Source organism: Dama dama, chromosome 5 (genome assembly GCF_033118175.1).
Source record: "Dama dama isolate Ldn47 chromosome 5, ASM3311817v1, whole genome shotgun sequence".
Classification (NCBI taxonomy): Eukaryota; Metazoa; Chordata; class Mammalia; order Artiodactyla; family Cervidae; genus Dama; species Dama dama.
In genome coordinates, this window is record NC_083685.1 from 1,852,918 (window position 1) to 1,876,365 (window position 23,448).

Below are 23,448 nucleotides of genomic sequence, written 5' to 3' on the forward strand. Positions count from 1 at the left end.
GACCCCGCCCGCGCCCCCGCTCCAGCCGCCCTGGCCGTGGTTTCCTGTCCCCTGTGGCTTTCCAGCACTTCTTGTGTAATATTTAGGTGGAGGTCTGAACACGCCCAAACACACACACACACACCCGGAGGGGCCATCCCCAGGCTCCACCCTGACAATGCTACATCGTCACGGAATATTAAAATTTTTTTTGAATGAGTTGTCTCTGCGTCGGGCAACTCAAGATCGAAGTGGGAAAATGCTCTTCTCTTGATCAGACCTGGTGACGTCTGGGGGCTCGAGTGGGGCTGGGCAGAGACCCTCGGGTTCACTGCATCCCTACCTGGTACCCGCGGACAAAAACACCCTTGTGGCTTCTTGTGCCTGTGGCAACCTTGCCTCACGGTGAAGGATCGCCCACCAGCGGGTGGTGATAGCCAGCCAAAGCCCCGGTCGAATTACCAGCAATGTTTATGGGGCCCTGTATTTTTTATAGGTGAAGCAAAAGCTGTTATTGAAAACGTGGATGTCTGTTGATGTGGCCAAACGTGGTACTTTCATCAGCGTTGGAAAATTGTTTGAATTGTAAATAACAAAGGTCGTTGAAATTATGTGGGTGTGTATGAACGATTCCAACTACTTATCTAAAATTTTATGTAAGTGGGCATATTAAAGGACTCATTCTTTGTCCTTTAGCCTCATGGCAGAAACCAGGGGAAATTTTCAAACAAGAGAGGGCCAGGGTCACTTTTGTGTTTACTAAAGCTCTTTCCAGAGTTCACATGGAAGTCAGCGTGCAAGGGGTAAGGGTGAAGTTAGCGGACAGATGGAGGAAAGCATGCAGGACTGGCGTGTGGAGGGCACTGTGGCCTGGACTCTGAGCGGGGAGTTGTGTTTTGGCCCACAGCCGAGGGGAGGGAGCACCATTTTTTAGAGCGCCATGGCAGGCTTGCCGGGACCCACTACAAGAAAAGCTGCGCTAAGGGCTTCAGCCTCTCCTTCACGGCAGTGTCTGCTGGAGGCAGGTCCTTGGCCTTCATGATGACCGCATGGGCCTCTCGGAAGAGGTCCTCCCCCACCGCAGCTTCCACGCGCTGGCGCCACGCAGCCAGCTTAGGCCGGCTTTTGAAGATGTCGCAACCGGCACTGACAGGCTGCAGAAGAGGGAGCTGAGTGGAGGGGGCGGGCACCCAGGGAAGCAGAAGGCCGCACCAGGCCTAGGGATCCCCTGGGTGGGTTTTCCCTCCTCTGCCACTAGAGGAAACACCGGGAAACTGCTCAATATCCCTGCAGGGTGGGGTTTTTAGGCCCCTTTTCACAGACGAGGACCCTGAGGCTCAGAAGGGACATGACCCACCCAGGGCCCCCCTCCCCCCAGCCAGAAAGGGCAACGTGAGCTGGTGCACGGGCTCCCTCCCGGGGTACCCCACAGCACTCACATGCATCAGCTCTGTGATGGCCACCAAGTCCGCCACTGAGATGCGGGGCCCGGCCAGGAAGTCCTGGTCCTTCAGGAACTTGTCCTCAAGCAGCTGCAGGCACCTGTCCAGCTCGGCCAGAGTGTTCGCCAGTGTCTCAGGGGGCACCCGTTGGCCCAGGAACACGGGGATCATCATCTGGCAGGCAGAGAGAGGGCTCAGCGTCTGCCTAGGGCCCAGCCTGGTTCCGGCTCTCGTCCTGTTGACCAGCCATCCTGCGCATTTCTCCTCACTCCTGTCCGCCCCTTCCCACCCACAGCCGCCACCAGCCCAGGCCTCATCACTGACTCACGCATGGTCAGCCTCCACCTCTCCCTGGGTCCTCACATCAGGCAGCCAGGGGATCCCTCTGCAACCCCAGTCTGCCCGTAGCTTCTCCCTGCATAAAGCCTTCCATGGCCCCCTACTGCCCCCTCCCCGCAAAGGCCTCAACACAGAGCAGCAGCCATCCTCTCCCACTCTCCCAAACCACCCCCCACTCCGCCCCAGGCCTCTCAGATGGGAATCTGTGGGAACGGGCCTGCAGATCCCTCTAGGATGCGCTTCAAGTGTGTGGTCCTAATAGGTGCACTTGGGTGGGGGCAGCGTCTGCATTGCCAAGCTCCCAGATGACCGTCTTGCTCCTGGCCCATGGACCACACTTTGAGTAGCAAAGGTCTATACTCACTCTCCTCAGCTTGTCTCCATTTGGCCCTCAGATGCACCAGGCTCCCTCCCCTACCACAGCTTTTGTTGTCATTGTTGAGTCCCTAAGTCATGTCTAAGTCTTTTATGACCCCATGGGCTGTAGGAGGCCAGGTTCCTCTGTCCATGAGATTTCCTAGGCAAGATTATAAGAGTGGGTTCCCCTTCCCTCCTCCAGGGGATCTTCCTGACCCAGGGATTGAACCCGAGTCTCCTGCGCTGGCCGGTAGATTCTTTACCACTGAGCCACCAGGGAAGCCCATGGCTTTTAAAGCTATGGAAACTTTCTTCGGGCCAAATGGGCCCCAGATGGAACTCCCTGACGGTCCGGTACTAGGACTCCAAGCTGTCACTGCTCTGCTGAGGGCCCAGGTTTGGTGCTCAGTCCCCCCACACACAGGATGACTGCTGGGTACTGGGCACTGATCACGGCCCAGAGTCCATGTCAAAAACCTCTGCACATTTGATAAGTAAAAATGGTATCTGCATGCTCTTTTAATGTGCAATTGCTTGGTTTTTACTGAAGTTAAATGTTTTCATCCATTTACTGACCCTTTCTCCCTGTCCTTCAGCTACATCTCTGCTGGTCTCCTCTGCCCATATTTCTCCTGTCTCTGTCTGATGGGCTTCTAAGAACATCTTAAATATCAAAAGTGTTACTTCTTTCTGACATATCTTTGCCAAGATTTTTCCCAGTGTTTTTTGCTGGCCTTAATTCTCTTTTCTTTTTTCTTCTTCTACAGATTTCATCATATAAAATTGATGAGCCTTTTCTTTAAGTCTCTTACTGTTATTAGGCTTATCAATCTTTGCATACCCAGAAATTTGATCAACATTTAGTGAAATATCTCATTTCTTCCTACTTTGAGGTTTTTCACTCAACATCTGTCCGTCTGAAAAGTATGTGTGTGGCAAAGTGAGGGCTTGATGCTTTTCCTGGACAAGAGGCAACATTCCTGGGCAGTATGACATATGCAGGAAGGCGTAGGGTTCATTTCCAGCAGCTTGAGAATCAAAACACGTTGGGGGCGGGCTTCCCTGGTGGCTCAGTGGTTAAGTGTCCTACTGCCAGTGCAGGGGAGGACACGGTTCTGTCTCTGGCCCTGGAAGATTCCACGTGCCTCGGGGCCGTTCAGCCTGCGTGCTGGGGCCCATGAGCCACAAGTCCTGAAGCCCGTGTGCTCCAGAGTCTGCGCCCAGCAAGGAAGATCTAGCAGAACCGAAAACAACTAAACAAATAAATGTGTTTTTGATAAGACACCTTGGGGGTGTCGTTCCCAGGCTCTGTGCCTCGGTTTCCCCTCTCAGAAACAAGTCTGTTGCCCTGGAGCATCTCTGGCCTTCTAGGATTTAGTGTTCTCAGTTTCGACAGAGAGCCTGGCCCCTTGATCATCCCGGGAGGGCCCCCTGCCCCGGGGCTCACCTTCTGCCACATGGCCCGGGTGCAGCTCATCCGGACGGCCGTGTGCTGCCACGACAGGTACTCGTCCACACGGGCTCGGGCCTGCAGGTCCTGGGGGTACCAGTGGTCAGGGGCCTCATACTTGCGGGCCAGATACAGCAGGATGGCCACACTGGGGAACATGGGGGGGTGCGGGGGACATGCCCCAGTCACTCTTCAGCTGTTTCACAGGGACCAGGCCCTGGGTGAGGCCAGGCCCTCACCTCACACGTCTTTCCCCAGATCCTGTGGGTGGAGCACCTCAGCATCTCCCTGGTTCTGATACACAAGCAGGAATGCGTGGCCCAGAGAGGTCTGCTGACAGCCAGGGCCACACAGCTCTATACTGGGCCATCCAAGCATCTGAACTAAGGGCATCGAGGGGAAAACGAAGTGTCACGGGGCTTCAGAGGACCCTAGTACCATTCCCCACCATCCCTGGAGCACAGGCCGTGCCAGGAATGAGACCAGGTGCCCCTCCCAGCTGTGGGCAACTCTGCCCACTTCAAGCCATTCTCCACCTCTCGGGCCGGAACAGGGACTTGGGACACGCAAGCCATGAGCCAAGTCATCAATGGTGGTCACACAGATGGCTGACAGGTGCAGCCCAGGGGCCTATTACCTCTCAGCCAAGGTGAAGTCCCCATCCTTCAGGGCTGGCACCTTCCTCAGGGGGTTCACCTGGACAAAGTCATCGCTGTGGTTCTGGCCTGTGGAGTGACCAGTGAGGCAGGTGGGGAGAACTGTGAGGCCTCTAAGGTCTCTGCCCACCCCCACCCCAACAACCAGGCACCAACTTCCTGGGGTCCTTGTCCGGGTGGGCCATCAGGGAAGAGGAGGCCACTCCGCCGGTGAGCGGGTGACACCCCCCGACCCCACCAGAGGTCCCTGTTCCCGTGTCCACTCGCTCGGGACCTGGGCCAAGGAGCATCTCAACTTGGGCTTGGGCAGAGGGTGAGTCTCTGCAGCTGAACACCCCAGTCCTGGTCAACTCCATCCCTGCATCAGACCCACCATCCCTGCCGACCCCTCCCTCTCTGCTAACTGAGTGACCTGTCCACACAGCTGTTCCCGGGCCTCAGCAAACCTCTCACCAGCAGTGCCTGACCTACTCAGCCACTCAGCCTCCCGCAGGCCGCTCCTCTTTCCTTCTTGTGCCAAACCTTCCAGACTCCTTCCCCACCAGGGCCCCCCGGTCTGGCTCACTTCTGCATAATGCAGCCGTTCCACCACCACCACCAGCTCAGGCCTGTGCGGAGCGCACACCAAGTAGTGCGTGTGAAGCCGGAGGCTTCAGTGGAGCGGGACTCCAGCCTGGTCACAGGACCACCTGCCGGCCTCTCTGCTCCTTCTCCTTGGTGGGCAGGATCACCACGATCCATTCTCCCTCCAGAAACAGCCTCTGTGCCCGGCCCTCACCCCAAGGAACCCCAAGGCAGAGCAAGGTGGCACCAAAGCAGCAGGCGGCTCAGGCTGGGGCGCCAGAGGCAGAAGGCGGGGAAACTCAGCCAAGCACCGGTGTCCCTCCCGGCCTGCCTGAGAGGCTCTGAATCCAGAGTTCTCCTGCGGTCCGATGACAGCCCTGCCCCCTCCCCGGGATTCTGCCCAAGTGGAGGGGACCTAGGCGGGCACAGGTAGGAGTACAGCGGAGGCCAGATGCAGGTGAACAATCTTCTGGGCAGCCACGCCCAGAAACTCGAGATGGGGGCTGCCTCCACTGGGAACCAGGAGGCCGCGTCATTGTTCTCTCTGAGCCCTGGTATGGACAGGGCTCCACTTTCCTCTGCTTCTTCGCCCCGCCCCGACCCCAGCCGCACCCCGCATTGCCCTGCTGTCTACCCGCTCTGTTCCCTCTTAAGCTGGGTGTGAAGAACGGTTGGTATTCACTAGGCAAAGGTGAGACTGACAATACACAACCGATGGCGGAAGCCACGGTTTCCGATGGGAGTCTGCCTGCACCGGCCGCCCGACTCGGGGGCCACAGGAACACCCCCAGACCCGGGGCCTGCTTGCTTGTCCGGCCCACCTTTGAGCAGGTCCACGGTGCGCAGCTCGAAGGGGATGCGGTTCTTCTTAGCGAAGATGTAGACGGCGCGGCAGGGCTGGGACAGCAGGTCCAGGTAGAGCTCCAGGCCCATGGCGGGGGCGGGAACGGCTGGCAGGACCGAGGTCAGGAACGGCGGCGGGCGGGTTCCACCGGTCACCCCAGCCGAGGGATGTGCGCGGCTCCAGGTACCAGAGCCCGGCCACACCCTCCCCGCCCATTGGACAGCGCCGGAGAACTCTGGGCCAATCAGCGGCGGCCTCGCTCTCCCGCCTTCCCTCTGCGGGGTTCTGAGCCGGGCTCCCTTTCCTGCCTGGCAGGGTTAGGAGAGACGGACTCTGTGTCCCTCCGCCGGGTCAGTCCCCTTACCTGGACATCAGCGTCTAACCTGCGTCAAATGGAGCGGGGTGGGAGGGAACGAGATCAAGGGCGCTTCCAGCGCATTCAGTGAATTTAGGGTCAAAGGATTGGCCCAGGCCACCTCCCCCCACTCAGAGAGGGGGCTGAAAGAGGAGGGACTTCAGAGTCCCCGGGGAACACAAACAGAGGAGGAGTAAACGATGACGCAGCCACCTGGGGGCTCACGGCCCAGGGCGGAGGCGGGGGTGGGCCTGTGGACCTCTGCGACCAGCAAAGACCAGGTCACCACCTCAGGAAGCCGCCCTGACCAACCTTCTTTACGCTCCCGGCTAATCTTCGCTTCCCTCCTGCAAAACAGAAGCCTCATGAGACCCATCTATGAGGCTTGCGGGTGGGCCCGGAATCTTCCCACTTCCTCTGCAGGGCCAAATCCCTCCAACTACAAGCCTGGAGCTCCTGAGGTCTTTGGCTGTGATGCCGTCATTCTCGAATCAAGTCTCCCAGAGGAAAAAGTCGTGTCCCCAGGGACTTCAGGCTTGCCTGATAGCTTAGTTGGTAAAGAGTCTGCCTGCAATGCAGGAGACCCCAGTTCAATCCTGGTTGGGAAGATCCCCTGGAGAAGGGATAGGCTACTCACTCCAGTATTCTTAGGCTTCCCTTGTGGCTCAGCTGGTAAAGAATCTGCCTGCAATGCGGGAGACCTGGGTTCGATCCCTGGGTTGGAAAGATCCCCTGGAGAAGGGAAAGGCTACCCACTCCAGTATTCTGGCTGGGAAAATTCCATGGGCTAGTCCATGGGGTTGCAAAGAGTTGGACGCAACTGAGCGACTTTCACTTCACTTCACTTCACTTCCAGGGACTTCCCTGGTGGTCCAGTGGCTAAGACTCTTTGCTCCCACGGCAGGGCATCCAGGTTGGATTCCTGATCACAGAACCAGATCCCACATACCACAACTAAAGATCTTGCAAGCTGCAGTGAAGACTTGTGAGTGCCTGTGCTGGTCGTGTCTGACTCTTTGAGACCCCTCAAGAACTGTAGCCCAAGAGGCTCCTCTGTTCATGGAATTTTCCAAGAATACTGAAGTGGGTTGCTATTTCCTCCTCCAGTGGATCTTCCTGACCCAGGGATTGAGCCCACCTCTCCTGTATTGCAGGCAGATCTTTTTTTACCTCTGAGCCATTGGGGAAGACCTACTAAGACCTAGGGCAGCCAAATAAATAACTAAATAATAAACAAAGAAACAAACAACCCTATTCCCAAACCCAAGATTCAGAGAAAGCCCAACTGGGAAAAAAACAAGCAAACAAACTTGAGAATAGCTTGGCCTTTCTGGGCCCCCGGCTCCCAGTTTAAAAAAGACCTATCCCATCAGCAGAGAATTTTCTCCAGGCTGGATGCGGCCATGTTCTCCAGCCCCTCCAGGGGACTGCCCTCCTCCATAACTCACCTTTGGCCGGACTACTACGATATCCAATTTCCTTGCTTTCTCCCTGGCCACCCTCTAGTCCAACCCCCACCAACAGCCAGAAGGTTATTCTAAAACGCAATCTGAGCATTCCGTTCCTGTTCAGGTTCTGCAACTCCGAGGAGTGGCAATTCAGGCCCCACTTGACCGAGTCCTGACCTGGGGAGCTGCTGTTCGATGCCTCCTCCCCACCAATCCCTCGGGGCAGGTGCAGGACTTGTGACTCACAATGCTTGGTACTGAAAGGACGACTGGCCCTGCAAAGAGAGTGTTGGCATGCCTGCAGCAACACACGTAGAGACCTGGTACCTCTACTGTCCTTGTCGAAGAACCAGCAGAGGATGGGGCATTTGTTAATTTCACTCTGGACAACCAGTCTGGGGAAAGCTGATCCACCAGGCCTATGAAGGCAGCTGTCTTTCAAAGAGAGGCCAAGACCACGGATAGGACAGATAGAAGGTCAAGTAAACCACACCTCAGAGTTGGAAGCGAAGGCTCAGGCTGAGCCCAGGTTTATTTCCCCGATTGGAAAGAAAACGCAGATGAAAGGAGACAAGGTCTGGGTGTGCCATTCCCTTCATGGCTTTGCAGCCCCAGCGATAGATGGGTGGGAACCTGGCCCGGGGAGCAGAGGACTCAGGCAGGCAAGCCACGCCTGCTCTCCGCCTGCTCTCCGGCTCTGCCTCTCAAGCGACAATGGAAATGAAGCCACTCTGCGAACTGCCAAGGGCGGAGCAGAGGCGAGCCTTCCTGGCTCACTGGATCATGGCCAGCACTTTGGGCAGCATCTTCTGCTTTAAGGTGGGGTCTGCAGGCTGAGAGTCCTTGGCCTTGAGGATGACCTCATGGGCCTCCTGGAAGAGGACCTCCCCCACCGCTGCCTCCACGCGCTGGCGCCACGCGGCCAGCTTGGGTCGGCCTTTGAAGACTTGGCACCCGGCACCCATGGGCTGCAGGGAGAGAGGGCACGGGATGGGTGACCACGTATTGCAACACCAACCTGGTTTGGAGGCCACGGAACTCCAGACGGTTTCTCCACAGGGTCCCACAGCCGGGGGCATGGTGCAAGCAGGACTTCAGTGCCACCCAGGACCCCCCCTGCCTCATTCCCCCCTCCCCCACCACCCACAGCACTCACATGCATCAGCTCCGTGATGGCTACCAGGTCAGCCAGAGAGATGTGGGGCCCAGTGAGAAAGGCTTTGTCCTGGAGGAACTTGCCCTCAAGCACCTGCAGGGCCATGTCCAACTCGGCCAGAGTGGTCGATAGCATCTCGGGAGAGACCGGCTCACCCAGGAAAACAGGGAGCATCACCTGATGGGTAGGCAGGCAGAGTGGGGGCTTGGGGGCCGGCATTCCTACCTGACCTCCAGGGAAACACCTGAGACTCTAAATGTAAAAGGTCCTTAAATATAAGGTCTTTAACTATAAAAGACCATCAGAGGGTAATTAATAAATTCTTATTTATTCATATCAGGAAATGCTATAGAGTAGTTAGAAAAAAATGCATTAGATCCACCCACAGCACTGTGGAAAAATGCAAGTTGCCGAATGATTTGAGAGCGTTTATATAAAATTACAAGCACTCAAAGCAAAGCTTTGTTTTGGGCTACACATAAATGTAATAATGTAGAAGATCGTGAACTGAAAGGACTTGAACCAGATCTCAAGGGGCAGGCAGTGGGGGGGACTTCAGGAAGGGACAAGGGCAACAAAGAGGTCTGTTGACTTTTGTTCCCTAATGTTTCTTTTTTTATATAAATAAAAAATGATAGAAGACACAACAATGAAACTGGTGACCCAGAGTTAAAGATACACTTTCAGAAAGGAGGCGTGCACCTCTGAGAAGAATACGGATCATCATGAAAAACCCACCATGATGACTCTAGAAAGAAAATAACCTTGTTCTTTTCTTTAAGTCATCAAAGAATACGGAACTTTTTTTAAAGAAGGAAAAATAAAAGAAAGAACAAAAAATAGAAAAGAAAAAAACCTAAGCCTGCCTGTCTGATATGGAAAACATCAGTCACAAGAGGTTCCTGAGCTCTTAAAATATGACTGGTCTTAGATGAAATGTGCTGTGAATGTAAAATACACACCAGAAAACAGACACAGATCAATGGAAAGGACAGCAAGCCCAGAAATAAACCCGCAGGCTTCTGGTCAACTAATCCATGACAAAGGACACAAGAATATACAAGGGAGAAAAGACAGTCTCTTCCATCAGTGGGGCAGGGAGGGCTGGACAGCTACGTGAAAACAAATGAAATTAGAGCATTCTCTAACACAAAGATAAACTCAGAGTGAACTACAGACTTAAACATAAGACCAGAAACAGTAAAGCCCCGAGAAGAAAACATGGGCAGAAGCCCTGAGGGGCCCCTCGGTGTCACTGCTGGTGGACACTGGTGTTCCCGCCACATTTTGGCGATTGTAAATAATACTGTTGTGAACGTGGGTATACAAACATCTCTTCCAGATCCCGCTTGCAGTTATTGGTATATGCCCAGAAGTGGAATTGCTGGGTCACATGGCAAATGTATTTTTAATTTTTTTGAGGAACCACCATGCGTTTTCCACAGGATCTATTCCCCTTACCATTCCCATCAACGGCCCAGGAGAGTTTCCATGTCTTCTTATCCTCACTAACACTTGTTATTTTGCTTATCTGTCTATCTATCTTGGCTTCCCAGAGGTGCAGTGGTAAAAGAATCCACCTGCCAATGCAAGAGATGCAAGATACACAGGTTCAATCCTGAGTCAGGAAGACCCCCTGGATGAGGGAATGGCAACCCGCTCCAGTATTCTTGCCTAGAGAATCCCATGGACGGAGGAGCCTGGCAGGCTACAGTCCATGGGGTCACAAAGAGTCAGACACGACTGAGCAAGCAATCCTCCACCTATCTATCTATCTGTAATAGCCATCCCAGTAAGGATGAAGTGGTATTTCATTATAGTCATTTTAAAAAAAATGTTTATTGAATTTATTACAATATTGCTTCTGTTTTGTGTTTTGTTTGTTTTGGCCACAGGCCATATGGGATCTTAGCACCCCAACCAGAGATCGAACCTGCACTCACCCTCTGCATTGGATGGCAAAGTCTTAACCACTGGACCATCAGGGAGGTCCCCTCATTATAGTTTTAATATGCATTTTCCTAACGATTAGTGATACTGAACGTATTTTCATGTGTTTATTAGCCAAAATCATACCACTGATACTCTGAGTATATTGGGTTAAATATATTCAACTGTGTCTTTTTACTTTTTAATTATGGCTACTGGAAAATTTTAAACTACACACGTGTCTCACTCTTTACTTTTGGGCAGCACTGGACAAAATGAACTAAATTCCAGAGGGCATGAACCCCCCCAAGTAAGCTACGTTCATCCCTGGGGTCCAAGCAGGTCGGGGTGCAAGCCTTCCATCTGTCTGGGAGTTTTCTGATGAAGCAGCCATGTGGGAGACTTAGGGCAGGGCTGAGAAGCAGAGCGATCTCTTGGTTGTAGTTGGTGCTTAGATTCCAAATCCTTGCTGGAGGAAAATGAGCAACCTGATTCCACCCTCAAAACATTTCTGAAACCAGACATGAACTGAACTGGAACCAAAGCCGCATTCCAGCCCCAATCCTGACTAGCTGAGCGAGATGACCCTCCCACCGAGGAAGCCTGATAGAAGAAAGTGCAAGCCTTGTGTCAGGTATTTCTCATGCGTTCAGTCTCCACTCTCCTTTTATATGATATGTAGCACACAGTAAGAAATTATAAGACATGTAAAGAAAGAAGAAAATGTGGGTGTTCCCTGGTGACCTGGTGGTTAGGATTCGACGTCACTGATGTGGTCCTGCTTCAATCTCTGGTCAGGGAACTGAGATCCCACAAGCTGCATGGTGCGGCCAAAATATAAAAGAAAAAGAGGCAAATGTGACCCATAATCAAGATGGTAAGAGACAACCAATAGAAACAAACCCACAGAAAACCCAGGGGCTAAAATTCACTAACAAAAACTTTAAAGTGACTGTGATAAGAATCAGTATGTTAAAGAATTTGGAAGAAAAGATAGACCAAGTGGGTGAGCAGATGGTGAATTTCGCCAGAGAAATGGAAACTCTAAAAAAGAACCACATGGAATCTCTAGAACTGAAAAAAACACGTATTTCAATACAAAGAATGTATTAGACGGGCTTAACAGCAGTTTGGGCAAACAGAAGAAAGAACTGGGAAGTCAAAGCCGGGTCAACAGAAGCTACTTAAACTGAAAGGAAGAATGTTGCCCGCGCCCTTCTGGGGCGATGCCCTCACCGCCCCCCTCCCCGGGGGGAGCCACCTCACCTTATGCCACAGGGCTCGGAGGCAGCTTCTCCGCAGGGCTGCGTGCTGCCAGGCTAGGTACTCGTCCACACGGGCACAGGCCTGCAGATCCCGAGGGTACCAGTGGTCGGGGACCTTATACTTGCGGGCCAGGTAGAGCAGGATGGCCACGCTGTGGGTGAGGGGAGGGCATGTTGGAGGGCAGGGGGCGGGGGGCCACCGAGCCGGGGCTTCATACAGAGTCCCTTCCTGAATCTTCCTGACCACGCGCCGAGCTATTTTCTCAGTTTCCAGACAAGGAAGCCAGGCTTTAGAACAAGGATGGGACTTGGTCAGGGCACACAGGCTCTGGAGGCTGAGCTGAGAGTCTCCCTGAGGCTAACAGACAAGCTCCTTCTATCACTGGGCTAAATTCCACGGCCAGTCCTGCCAAGAGTTTGGAGCACAGTTTCTGCCGGGAGGACCAGAGAGAGCTTCCTGGAGGAGTCAGCACCAAAACGGAGCCTTGCAGAAGCTCAGTTCCTTCCAATTCCATCCAGCCTGCATCCACTCTCATCATCCCATGTTCAGACCCCCAGGAGGCCTGACGGTTCAAAAAGCCTTTCCTGACATCCCTTCGTCATTTGTTCTCTGTCATCCCTAAAGTATTCTGCTGGAAACACAGGAGGGTGTGGGAGCTGTGGGATCTTGGACCAGAGGGACAAACAAGACTCCTGCAGCCCCCCTCCTGCCCTCGGTTAGCCGGGCTGCCTTGGTGTTGAGATGGGGGGATCGACCTGGAAGGACAGTGAATGTGGGAATTTGGGGCCACTGGCAAGGCCTTCAGAAACTCAGGGTACCCCAGGGGCTGGGCACACCAGCCAAAGGGGCTGAAAACCTCTGTATCTGCCCCTGGCCCAAGCTCCCTACTGGGAATCCTGCTTCCACACCTAGCTAAACAGTTCACTTTTTTTTTTTTTCTCCTTTTGTTCCCAGCAAGGGAGTTCCAAGGAAGATGAGGGTCCCTGCTGTGATGGCAAACGTGCATATGTCTGGTGGTCCTCCCAGGGAAGAGCAGCCCAGAGATGGAACCACCAGGAGACCTCAGTTCAAGTTTGGCCAGAGGGCATCCCTTTGGGGGATGAACTGCCCTGCTCTGCCGTGCCCCCCTGCCCGGGGACCCCCCTCACCAACAACCACATGACTGGTAAGCTGCTTGCTTTTCCAACCATCCCTGTGACCTGAAACCGTGGGCAGGCAGGAGCCAGGGGTCCTGCCCTGACTCTCTGCGGGATATTGGACCGAGGGCCCTTCACCTCGGAGGACTTCAGTCTCTCGTCTATAAAGGGACGAGACAGTTCCTGCGGGGTCTGCCAGCAACCCGGGGGCCCCAGTTACCTCTCAGTCAAGATGAAGTCCCCGTCCTTCAAGACTGGCACCTTCTGCAGGGGGTTCACCTGGGCAAAGGCGTCGCTGAGGTGCTGGCCTGTGGAGAGCCCGGCGTGGTGGGTGGTGGGGAGGAAAATGCCCACCCTGCCTGGCTGTGCCCACCTGCTATACCCGCCCCCCTCAAAAGGCCCCAACCACAATTTCATGGCTCTTCTCCAGCCCCTGGCTGCTCCTGGTGTGGGAAAGGCTGGCAGGGGCTGCTGTGGGAAAAGTGGGAAGTTCTGCCAGCTGGTGCAAAAGAGAGCTTGCCACCCCTTGCCAAGTTCCTGTGGGCATAACCTCCCCCCCAGGAGTCCCCCTAAAACAGAGCTTAAAGAGCTCCATCCAGGGCAGGGCCTGTCCTTGCCTGGGCCTGCAGACTCCCACCCTCTGCCTTTTCACCATCACCAGCGTCACTGTCTCCCACGTGGGGTATGGGGGTGTCCCAGCTGCAGGGATTGGGACACTGGTCCCCTGAGGGGACTCTGGCTTCCTTCAGTGCCCCTTTCCCTGTGGACCCTAAGGATAGGTCCCCAAATACAGACAAGTGGCCTCTTCCTAGCATCCACTTGAAAAGTGAAAGTGAAAGTAGCTTAGTGGTGTCTGACTCTTTGTGATCCCTTGGACTACACAGTCTATGAAATTCTCCAGGCCAGAATACTGGAGTGGGTAGCCTTTCCCTTCTCCAGGGGATCTTCCCAACCCAGGGTTCAAACCCAGGTTTCCTGCATTGCAGGCGGATTCTTTACCAACTGAGCTATGAGGGGGTGTTCACTTACTTGCAGCCAACCTCCCCTGGACCCTCTGTGTCCCCTTGCTCACTCCGCCCTCGGCACCGGGGACAGAGCTGGCCCCGTCCTTAGGGTCCCACTGCAGCTCCCCGGAAAGGTGCAGCCCAGAGTCCCCTGGGACCCTGACCTCTGCTTGAGCTCACGTGAGTGTTTTCTGCCTCTTCAGATGCAGCCAGAGAGAAACTTCTGGGGGGCACGTGTCATCACTGCTGCCCCTGCTCAACAGCTTTCAGGGGCTCCCAGAGCAGGAGCCCCTGAAAGCTGTTGAGCAGGGGAGCTGTTTGCCCCAGGAGCAGGCAAAGCTGCTCAGAGCCATCCGTGTCCACCACGGCCTCACCCCTCCAGCCTCTCTCCTCCCTTCAGACTGTCCCTTCACCAGGACCCTCCCCTCCGCTCCTGGCGAAACACACCTCCTACAGCACCCTCTGTGGGACAGCCTGGCTGGGACACCCCTTTGCCCCCACTCCCTCTCCCGTACCCCACACTCTGCAGAGGTGACTGATGAGCAAGCCTGGGGGCCAGTGCCCCGAGGAGGCTGGAAGAGATGGCGATTCAGGCCTCGGGACAGGCTGGCACAGAGGGAGAACGGCAGGCAAGCCTCGGCGAGCTGGGGGCGCTGGGTGGGAGGCTCAGCCCTGCCGAGTTGCCTGACTTGTTCTGTGCACCCCCCCACATTCCACCCCCCCGCCCCCCTCACTAGCAACACGGGAGCTCTGCCCTCCCTACCCCCAGTTGCCCTGGCATGCCAGCTGTGCCCTTGGGACTCTGGGGACCTGCCAGGGAAAGTACAAACCCTCCTCCTCTGTGTGCAGGGCTCACCAACCCCCCACCCGCCCACAGTCCTCCTCCTGCTCTCCGCATCCCCAGCGCCGGTGCCGCCTTCTGAGAACGGATAAGACAGAGGACAAGGCCAGTGCAGGCAAAGCAGGGGTAGGAAGGAAGCGGGCTGGGGGGTGGGGGCGGGCCCAGGGCAGCCGGGGCCAGAGCATCAGCAGTTGGGGCCACAGTGGAGGGACTCGCTCTGTCCCACCCCCCAAGCGGCCCCCTAAATCCCTCTCCTCCTGCCCCCACCTCTTCGCCCAGTCCCTGTCCCTATGCCCACTGGCACCCCCTGTTCGCCAAGTCCCTCCATGCCTCATGCGCCTCCCCCACCCCTTTTACTCTGCTTCAACTGAGCTTCCCCGCCCCCCCGCCGCCACCTCGGCGTCCATTCCAGGGGCCCAGCCAAGTTTGGGGATCCCCAAATCTCCGATCTCCCTGGTGGCTGGACGCAGGACGGCTGAGGCTCGGGGAGGGGCTCCCCTGAGCAGCGTTTGACCTCCCCTTCACCTCCCCCCACCTCTCGGTCCCCCAAACCGCGGCCGGGCGTCCACCTTTGCGCAGGTCCACGGTGCGCAGCTCGAAGGGGATGCTGTTCTTCTTGGCGAAGATGTAGATGGCGCGGCAGGGCTGGGACAGTAGGTCCAGGTAAAGCTCCAGGCCCATGGCGGGGGCGGACCGGCCTCTCCACGCAGGGGACACGGGACTCAGCGAGCCCCAGGCCGCGACCGACCGACCAGCGCTCGGCCCGCCCCCCACGCGCCGCTCCCCATAGGCGCTCGGGCCGCACGCTCGGGTCCAATCGCCGGCGCCCAGCGAATCTGCGGGGCGGGGGCTCCTGAAGGTCCCCCTGGGGGAGGCGGGCAGGTCACACCCAGGTTCGTCTCACCAAGCAGAACACCGTCAAGGCTCATCCCGGCTGGGGCGTGTGTCAGAAGTTACTGCTTTAGGGATGAAGAAATCGAGGCCCAGAGGGATCACGGGTCCAGCAAGTCTGACTCCAGGATCCACGATCTTGGCCCCAAGCTGCAGAGACCCCGGCGCAACCAAGAGGCAAGTTCAGTTCAGTTCAGTCGCTCAGTCGTGTCCCACTCTTTGCGACCCCATAGACTGCAGTACACCAGGCTTCCCTGTCCATCACCAACTCCCGGAGTTTACTCAAATTCATGTCCATCAAGTCGGTGATGCCATCCAACCATCTCGTTCTCTGTCATCCCCTTCTCCTCCTGCCTTCAGTCGTTCTCAGCATCAGGGTCTTTTCCAAGGAGTCAGTTCTTCGCATCAGGTGGCCAAAATATTGGAGTTTCAGCTTCAGCATCAGTCCTTCCAATGAACATCCAGGACTGATATGACCAAGAGGCAAAGCCTCAGACTTTCCGGCAGTGCTCACTCCCTTGCCCCAGTGCACCCCTGGAATTTGACAGCAGGTCTTCCTGCTCCCAGCACAGTGCCTCCGTCTCATTCCCTGGGTGTGTTTCTTCCCTCCTCTGGGTCTCTGTTTCTCCATCTTTGAAAATGATGGGAAAGATCCAACAAGCCTGCTTCTGGGCATATATCCAAAGAAAATGAAAACAGGATCTCCAAGAGACAAATATCTCCAACCCCATGTTCACTGCAGCCAAGATAGGGTAACAACCTAAGTGTAAACAACCTAAGTGCCTGATCTTACTTGTGTGGAATCTTAAAAAGTGGGACTCTTACAAGCAGGGATTAGAACGGTGGTTACCAGGGGCTGGGGTGAGAGGGGGAATGGCAACACACTGGTTAGAGAGTAGAAAGCTTTGAGTACCCAAGATAAGTAAGTTATGGAGATCTAATGCACAGCGTGGTGACTATAGTTAACAGGACTGCGTAGTGCTCATGCAGTTTGCTGAATAGTTCTTAATTATTCTTACCAAGAACATAAAAAAAATGGTAACTGTCTACTGAAAAAAAAAAAAAAGCACAACCTGAATGCTGTGAGTGAAGTTTGATCCAGGGTCTTGTGGAGAACAGTAGCCTTTTCAAAAATCCATTTTTTTTTTTTTTTTGATTCGCTGACCTTCTCTGTTGTTTTTCTACCCTCTGTCTCCACTCAAATCTGTATTATTTCTTTTCTCCTGTTGGCTGTAGGTTTAGTTTGCCTCTCTTTTTCTACTTCCTCCAGGTGTAAGTTAGGTTGTTAGTTTGAGATCTGTATGCTGCTGCTGCTGCTGCTAAGTCGCTTCAGTCGTGTCCGACTCTGTGCGACCCCATAGACGGCAGCCCACCAGGCCCCTCTGTCCCCGGGATTCTCCAGGCAAAAATAGTGGAGTGGGTTCCCGTTTCCTTCTCCAATGCGTGAAAGTGAAGTCGCTCGGTGGTGTCCGACTCTTAGCGACCCCACGGACTGCAGCCTACCAGGCTCCGTCCAAGGGATTTTCCAGGCAAGAGTACTGGAGTGGGTGAGATCCGTATGCGTTCACAGCATAAAATGGCCTTTTAACCCTGTTTCTGCTACCTCCCAGCCTCCCATAAGTTTGGGTCTGTTGTGTTTCTAATTTTTAAGGTGCTTTCTCATTTCCCTCGTGATTTCTTCTTTGATTCATAGGTTGTTTAAAATGCATTATAAAAAATATTTCATTTCCTAGCTTTCCTTCTGTTATTGATTTCTCATTGCATTCCACTGTGTTCAGAGAACATACATCATATGATTTCAATCAGTTTAAATTTTTTGGGACTTATTTTATGACCTCACCCAGGGTCTATCCTGGACAATACTGCATGTGCCATTTAGAAGATCATGTATTCTGTGTTGTGGGTGCTGTGCTGTGCGTAGCTGGCAGGCCGATGGGTTTATTTTTTAAAAACTATCTATCTTTATTTATTTATTTGGCTGAGGCAAAATAAATATTTATTGCTTAGTTGCAGCAAGTGGGATCTTCAGTCTTCATTGTGGCACGTGGGGTCTTTCGTCTGGGCGAGCAAACTCTTAGCTGTGGCACGTGGGATCTAGTTCCCTGACCAGGGATTGAACCTCAGTTCCCTGTATCGGGAGCATTGAGTCTTAGCCACCGAGCCACCAGGGAAGTTCCCCGATAATGTTAGAATGTGGTTCAAACCTCCATTTCCCGGGGGAATCTCCGATCTCGTTATTCTATCCATTAGTGAAAGTGAGGCACTAAAGTCATCAGCTGTCACACTGACAGTTGAATCGTGTGTGACCTTTAATTTCCCAGTTCTTTTCGGAATCTGGGGGGACTCACGGCTGCCACCCAGCCCCAGGCACATCTCGGGCTCAGGAGCCACGGGAGTTGTTTCAGTTCTTTATTAGGCAAAGCAGCAGTGAATCTCAGAGTCTCCCTTAAGGAGGGGTCCCCGGGGCTGAGCGGCCAGGCCCGCGGGGCGGGCGCCTCTATTTGAACTTCTGTAGCAAATCGCAGATCCTCTCCTTGACCATCGGGTCCAGCGTGGAGCAGTCCCATTCTGCCAACTTCACCAGCCGGTCGTGGGCCTCGCAGAAGAGGCTGGAGCCGATGGCCAGCTCCACCCTCATGCGCCACTCGGCCAGCTTGGCACTGTTGAGGAAGACGTTATGGTTGCCGGCCGTGGGCTGTGGACAGACAGAGAGGAAGGCATGGTCAACCTGTGGACCAGCCCCAGCTGGGCCCCGCCTACAGGCACAAGACTCTCCCAGTTCGCCCCCGCGGCCAGTGAGCCTGCTGACCCCCGAGGCCTGGCCAGGGCTCACAGGTCATGTAACAGATGGAGGTGGGGGTGGAGAACCCCGAGTGGCTCTCTTGTCGCTGGTCTTGCTCCACGGCTCCTGAGTCCCTCTCTGAGGGGCCGGTGACCCAGGGGTTCCCACTTCTCCAGTGTGAAACCTCCCGGGGGTCTTGCCTTCTTCCATGGAACTCCCTTGCCCCCAGACAGAGGTGGGAGGAATTCAGTTATTTCTCCCTGTGTTGAACCTCCCTCTGGGAACAAGCACAGGAACTGCGATGAGAGACCCAGCCGGCAGCCTGAGAAACATGAACCCAAGATGTCCGGGGTGCGTGTGGGGAAAGTTTAAGAGGTGTGGGGGTGAAACTTAGGGGACTGCACCACCTGGGACAGAAAGACTGGGACTTTTTTTTCTCCCTGTGCTGGTCTATACTGCTTACTGACCAAGGACCACAGTGGCCACTTTGCATACCGGCCAGGGTCTCAACTCCGTCTTGCACACCAGCTCGGTCAGAAATGGCCACCCTCCCCTGCATGCAGAAGCTGCATGAATGTCCCCCACCCAGAAGTGTGCCCGCGGGCAGAGCAGATGGCCCCTTAGACCCAAAGCCAGGGAGTGGCCCTGTCCAACTGCCCTGACTGGAGCTCTGGGAAAGAGGGGCACTTTGGTCAGAAGGACACTTTGGAAGCCTCTGGACTCTTCCTGGAGGGTCCTTTGTGGGGAGGAGGCACTGGGATCCCAGCTGACTGAGCAGGCTCACCCTCCAGCTCCCGTCCCCACGGAGGACTCTTCCTGAAGCACTAACGACCATGATCCTCCCCGGTTCAAAACCTGGGCTTCCCATGGTTCTCCCTGGGTCAAGGCCGGGCACCCAGGCGTGGCTCCCCCTTCCGCAGCCTCTCTGCAAGTTATGGTCGCAGGGGAGTCCCTCATCTGCTCCGTCCGCCCACCACCCCACTGCAAACCTGCATCATCTCCACCAGGGCTACCAGGTCAGCCAGGGAGATGTTGTCCCCAGTGATGAACATCTTGTCCTGCAGAAACTTTTCCTCGAAGAGCTTCAGGTTGTTCTTCACCTCTGCCAGCATCTGCTCCGTCTTCTCAGCTGGGACCTCATCACCCGTGATCATTGGGATCAGCAGCTGCCCGGGGTGGGGGAGGGGAGGGAGAGGAAGCCCCATCTGACCCTTCAGGTCTCTGGAGGCCCCGTCTGACCCTTGTCTGCTAAGAGAGGTGGTGGACAGTACCAAGGATGTAAAGTGGTATCGCCTCCGTTGGCAGTTCCAGTGGGTAGAAGTCGCCTGGGGCCCTTGTTCAGAAGGATGTGAGGGACTTCCCTGGTGCTCCAGCGGCTAAGACGCTGAGCTCCCCACGAAGAGAGGGCCCAGATTCCATCCAGGGTCAAGGAACTACATCCTGCATGCCACAACTTAGAGTTCTATGACTAAAGATCCCCACGCTGCCACAAAGATCGAAGATCTCGTGTGCTCTAACTAAGACCCAGCACAGCTCCAAAAGATTAATTAATAAAAGATTTTTTTTTAAAAAGGACTTGTCCCAGCAGGAAAGAATCCTGTGACTGATTAGTGATGTCTGCCACAGGTGTAGGATAAGAAGTAGGGGCACATGGACTGTTTATTTGTCATCTTCAAATATGACGGTCTTTATGGGCCCTTTCACTTTTTTTCCTCCCACTGCACAGCTCACGGCTTGCAGGATCTTAGCTCCCCAACCAGGGCGGGGATGCTTGCCTGAGCCCCAGCTGTGGGCCCCTCACCTTCATCCAGAGTATCTTATTCATGGGCAGCTGAATGGCCGTGTGCTGCCAGGCCATGAACTCGTCCACACGGGCGCGCATGTGCAGGTCTGGCGGGTACCAGTGCGAGGGGGCACTGTACTTGCGGCACAGGTAGAAAAGGATGGCCACGCTGCGGAGAGGACGGTCAGGGCACTCCCCAGGCCTCCCCAGGCCTTGCTCACCGGCCACCCGGCACAGCGGGGCCCAAAACACTGTCTCCGGCCACAGGCTGGCTCTAGGCCCCCGGCCTTCCTCCTGGAGGAGGGTGAGCCCAGAGGCCCCGAGAGGCAGTCAGTTCACCCCCGTCAGCAAGGGCCCTGTGGGGAAAGCGGGTGTTGGTGGGTGGCCTCAGACAGGGCAGAGCACATGGGGAAATCTTAGGAGGTCATTCCTAAACATTTGCAGGTGAAGGATGGGGCGGCCAGAAGGCAGCGGAACCGAGCGAGGGTACAGGCGATGCACAGTGAGCCCGAGTGGACCACCGTCGGAGCTGGGGGTGGGCACTGGGTTCATTCCGCCCCTGGTTCTCTAGCGTTTGTTCTGCTTTGGTGTGTGTGCGAACTTCTCCGTAGTAAAAGAAAGCAAGCGATCAGTAGCACAGGTGGGCAGAGTGGGACTCTCTCCTCGGAGGAGTGGAGACGCAGGGTTAGAGGGCCGGGAAGATGGTTACCTTTCGGACAAGATGAATTTCCCGTCTCTGAGGCTGGGCAGCTTCCTCAGGGGGTTGATCTCGATGTACTCCCTGCTGTGGTGTTGACCTGAGAGGGGCAGGAAGCTCTGAGGCTGCCGAGACCCCAGGGACGAGGGACCGGGGCCTCCCCGAGACAGAAACAACACCTCTCGATGCATCTTCCCAAGAAGGGGACGCTGCGCCCCAGAGGGGAAGCACGCCCCCCGCCCAGGTGAGGAGGCACGTCAGGGAGCCTAACAGGGACCAGGCTGGCACGCTGCCGCGCTCCCAGGCCAAGCGGCCAGGGCGACCCTTTGGTTCCAGGAAGCTGGAAGCCTGCAGCCCTCACCCCCAACTCTGGGCCCAAAGCCACAGCCTGTGAATCAACAGGAGCCATGGGTGCCTGGATCCCAGCCCCAGGCCTCCCGCCCCCTCCAGGCTCTGCAAGAGGAGATTCTCCTGCCTCTGTAGTCGGGGCCATGACCCTCACCTGGGCCCCGAGGAGTCACCCGGGGCAGGTCTGAACACTTGGCCAGGGTCGGGGTGGGCAGACAGGTATGGATGGAGGTGAATGAGGAATATGTACACTTGTTCCTGTGACCTCGGCCACCCTGATCGGCAGCTGCAGGGCAGCGGAGAAAGCAGGGGTGCTGGGTGGGAGCCCGGGGACCCCTCTTGCTCCCACTGCCCGCCCCCCGCCCCCGTTCATCACACTGAGGAAGAATCTGCGGGGAATGGCAGAGGCGGGCTGGTCAGACACAGAGTGGACAACTGCTCCCACCAGGAAGCTTTTCTTCCCCTTGTGCACTTGGGTGGGGCATGGCGTGGCGTGGGGTGGTGGTGTGGCGTGGCGTGGTGTGGGCGTGGTGTGGTGTAGTGTGGGCGCATGGATGGTGTGGGCATGTGTGGAGGGGCGGGACGTGGGCACATGGGGGGGCAGGTCTCCTCTGCCTCCGCTTCTGTGAACCCCACAGCAGGCCCACCCGGGCAGCTGCAGGTGCCCACCTTTCAGCAGATCCACAAACTGGAAGTCGAAGGGGATGCTATTCTTCCTGGCAAAGATGTAGACAGCACGGCAGGACGCGGACAGCAGGTCGAGGTAGAGCTCTAGGCCCATGTTGGGCCTCACCGCGGCCAGCAGATGCCCAGCCGCACGCAGCCCACCGCAGCCTGTGCCCTGGCCCTGTGCCCACCCACCCAGGCCCGGCCTCCCGCATTCTGGAACTTCTTGTTCTCTTGGTGTTGCCATGAGGACCGGAAGCCTGGAATATGCTCATGCGGGAAGGACTGTGAGGACACTCGCAAGCTGAGCCGCAGCCACCCCGTAGGGGGGTGGCTGTGAATTTGCCCTTCCACTCCCTGGGGGCACAAGTGTGTGCCCTGGCCAGTGTCGGAGAGGGGCTTCCATGCAGGAACTCCCGGGGCCAGGCCTTCACGGCAGAAAGTGACCAAAGGGCGTTATAGGTTCCAGAGCGAGAACTAACCCAGGGCTGTTCCAGAAGCAGTGGGGGGCGGAGGGGGGTGGTTTCTAGCCTGAACTGTGGCTAGAAATGGGTGCAGAGAAAGAAACTGGAGACTGGGAGGTTGTCAGGGCATTGGGTGACACCACCGGGGACTTCAAGGGGTCACAGAGGAGCTCAGAAGCTCCCAGCCCGGAATGGGACCAGCCGTGCCCGAGAGCCAAGCACCTGGACTCGGCACCCGGAGGCAGAGGAGGGTCACGCGGAGGGGGCCTGAGTGCTGCTGTCTCTGAGCTGCTCGATTTGGGGAGATTCCCAGACTGTTTAGAAATAGGGAGAGCCCACTGCCTAGAGCAGAGCAAGGCTAGAGACGACTGACGGGCACACAGCACGTTTACTGCGGCCCGCAAAGTGCAGGGGCGGGGCCGGCCCTCAGGGGAGCTGTTGCTTCACCCGCTGCACCAGCTTCTGGGCCATCTGGGGGTCGTGCTGGGCTTCCTGGGCGTCCCGAGGCTGAAGCACATGCCTATGGGCCTCCTGGACGAGCTAGGGGCCCAGGGCAGCCTCCACACAGGCCCACCGCGTGGCAGGCCAGGGCCAGTCTTGGAAGAGGTCACAGCTGAAGGCAGAGGGCTGGGGAGACAGGGCAGCTGGGGCCCGGGCTCAGCCCGTGCCCAGAGCACCCCCCAGAGGGCGAGTGGGCAGGAGAACCTCACCTGCATCAGCTCCGTGAATGCCATCAGATCTGCCAGGGAGACCTGCCCAGAGGCCAGGAAGGGCCTGGTTGCCAGGAGCTCCTGATAGAGGTGCCCCAGAGCGGGCATCAGCTTCCCCAGCAGCTGCTCCACCTGAGCAGTGTCCATGGGCTGCCCGGAGAAGTGGGGCAGGAGACACTGGGCCAGGAAGAGAGGAGGTGGCTTATCTTGGGGCCCTGGAAGCCTCCCAGCTCTTCACCCCTCCCTCGGCAGCCACTTATCAGTGAGGCCCTCTGGGGCTTTGTGTTCAGGATTCTGAGGTTTCATTCAGGCTCTGAAAAAAGCTATGCATTTCACTCCAT

The 23,448-nt window shown here is 56.1% G+C and overlaps 3 protein-coding genes across 7 annotated transcripts; all 3 read right to left on the reverse strand.

Annotated features, from left to right (window-relative positions):
- Nucleotides 1-722: 722 nt before the first annotated feature.
- Nucleotides 723-6,114, reverse strand: LOC133055678 (glutathione S-transferase theta-3-like). The gene is made up of 6 exons (XM_061140809.1): nt 5,996-6,114; nt 5,609-5,737; nt 4,205-4,292; nt 3,565-3,715; nt 1,419-1,595; nt 723-1,133 (listed from the first exon to the last, which is right to left on the reverse strand). The coding sequence occupies exons 2-6, from the start codon at nt 5,718-5,720 to the stop codon at nt 942-944; spliced, it is 720 nt and encodes a 239-aa protein (XP_060996792.1). The 5' UTR covers nt 5,721-5,737; nt 5,996-6,114; the 3' UTR covers nt 723-941.
- A 1,820-nt stretch (nt 6,115-7,934) lies between these two features.
- LOC133056280 (glutathione S-transferase theta-1) lies at nt 7,935-15,548 on the reverse strand. Of its 5 annotated transcripts, XM_061141444.1 has the most exons (5): nt 15,336-15,540; nt 13,142-13,229; nt 11,786-11,936; nt 8,591-8,767; nt 7,935-8,402 (listed from the first exon to the last, which is right to left on the reverse strand). In XM_061141444.1, exons 1-5 carry the CDS (start codon nt 15,445-15,447, stop codon nt 8,208-8,210), a joined length of 723 nt encoding a protein of 240 aa, XP_060997427.1. In that variant the 5' UTR covers nt 15,448-15,540; the 3' UTR covers nt 7,935-8,207. The 5 variants fall into 5 exon arrangements, with proteins under 5 accessions (XP_060997427.1, XP_060997428.1, XP_060997429.1 ...); XM_061141445.1 differs by lacking the exon at nt 15,336-15,540 and having other exon boundaries at nt 11,786-11,866; nt 13,142-13,157; XM_061141446.1 differs by lacking the exons at nt 13,142-13,229; nt 15,336-15,540 and adding an exon at nt 11,264-11,336 and having other exon boundaries at nt 11,786-11,802.
- A 2,606-nt stretch (nt 15,549-18,154) lies between these two features.
- LOC133055679 (glutathione S-transferase theta-4) lies at nt 18,155-22,048 on the reverse strand. Its single transcript, XM_061140810.1, has 5 exons — nt 21,937-22,048; nt 20,932-21,019; nt 20,241-20,391; nt 19,429-19,605; nt 18,155-18,352 (listed from the first exon to the last, which is right to left on the reverse strand). Exons 1-5 carry the CDS (start codon nt 22,046-22,048, stop codon nt 18,155-18,157), a joined length of 726 nt encoding a protein of 241 aa, XP_060996793.1.
- Between the last annotated feature and the right edge of the window lie 1,400 nt (nt 22,049-23,448).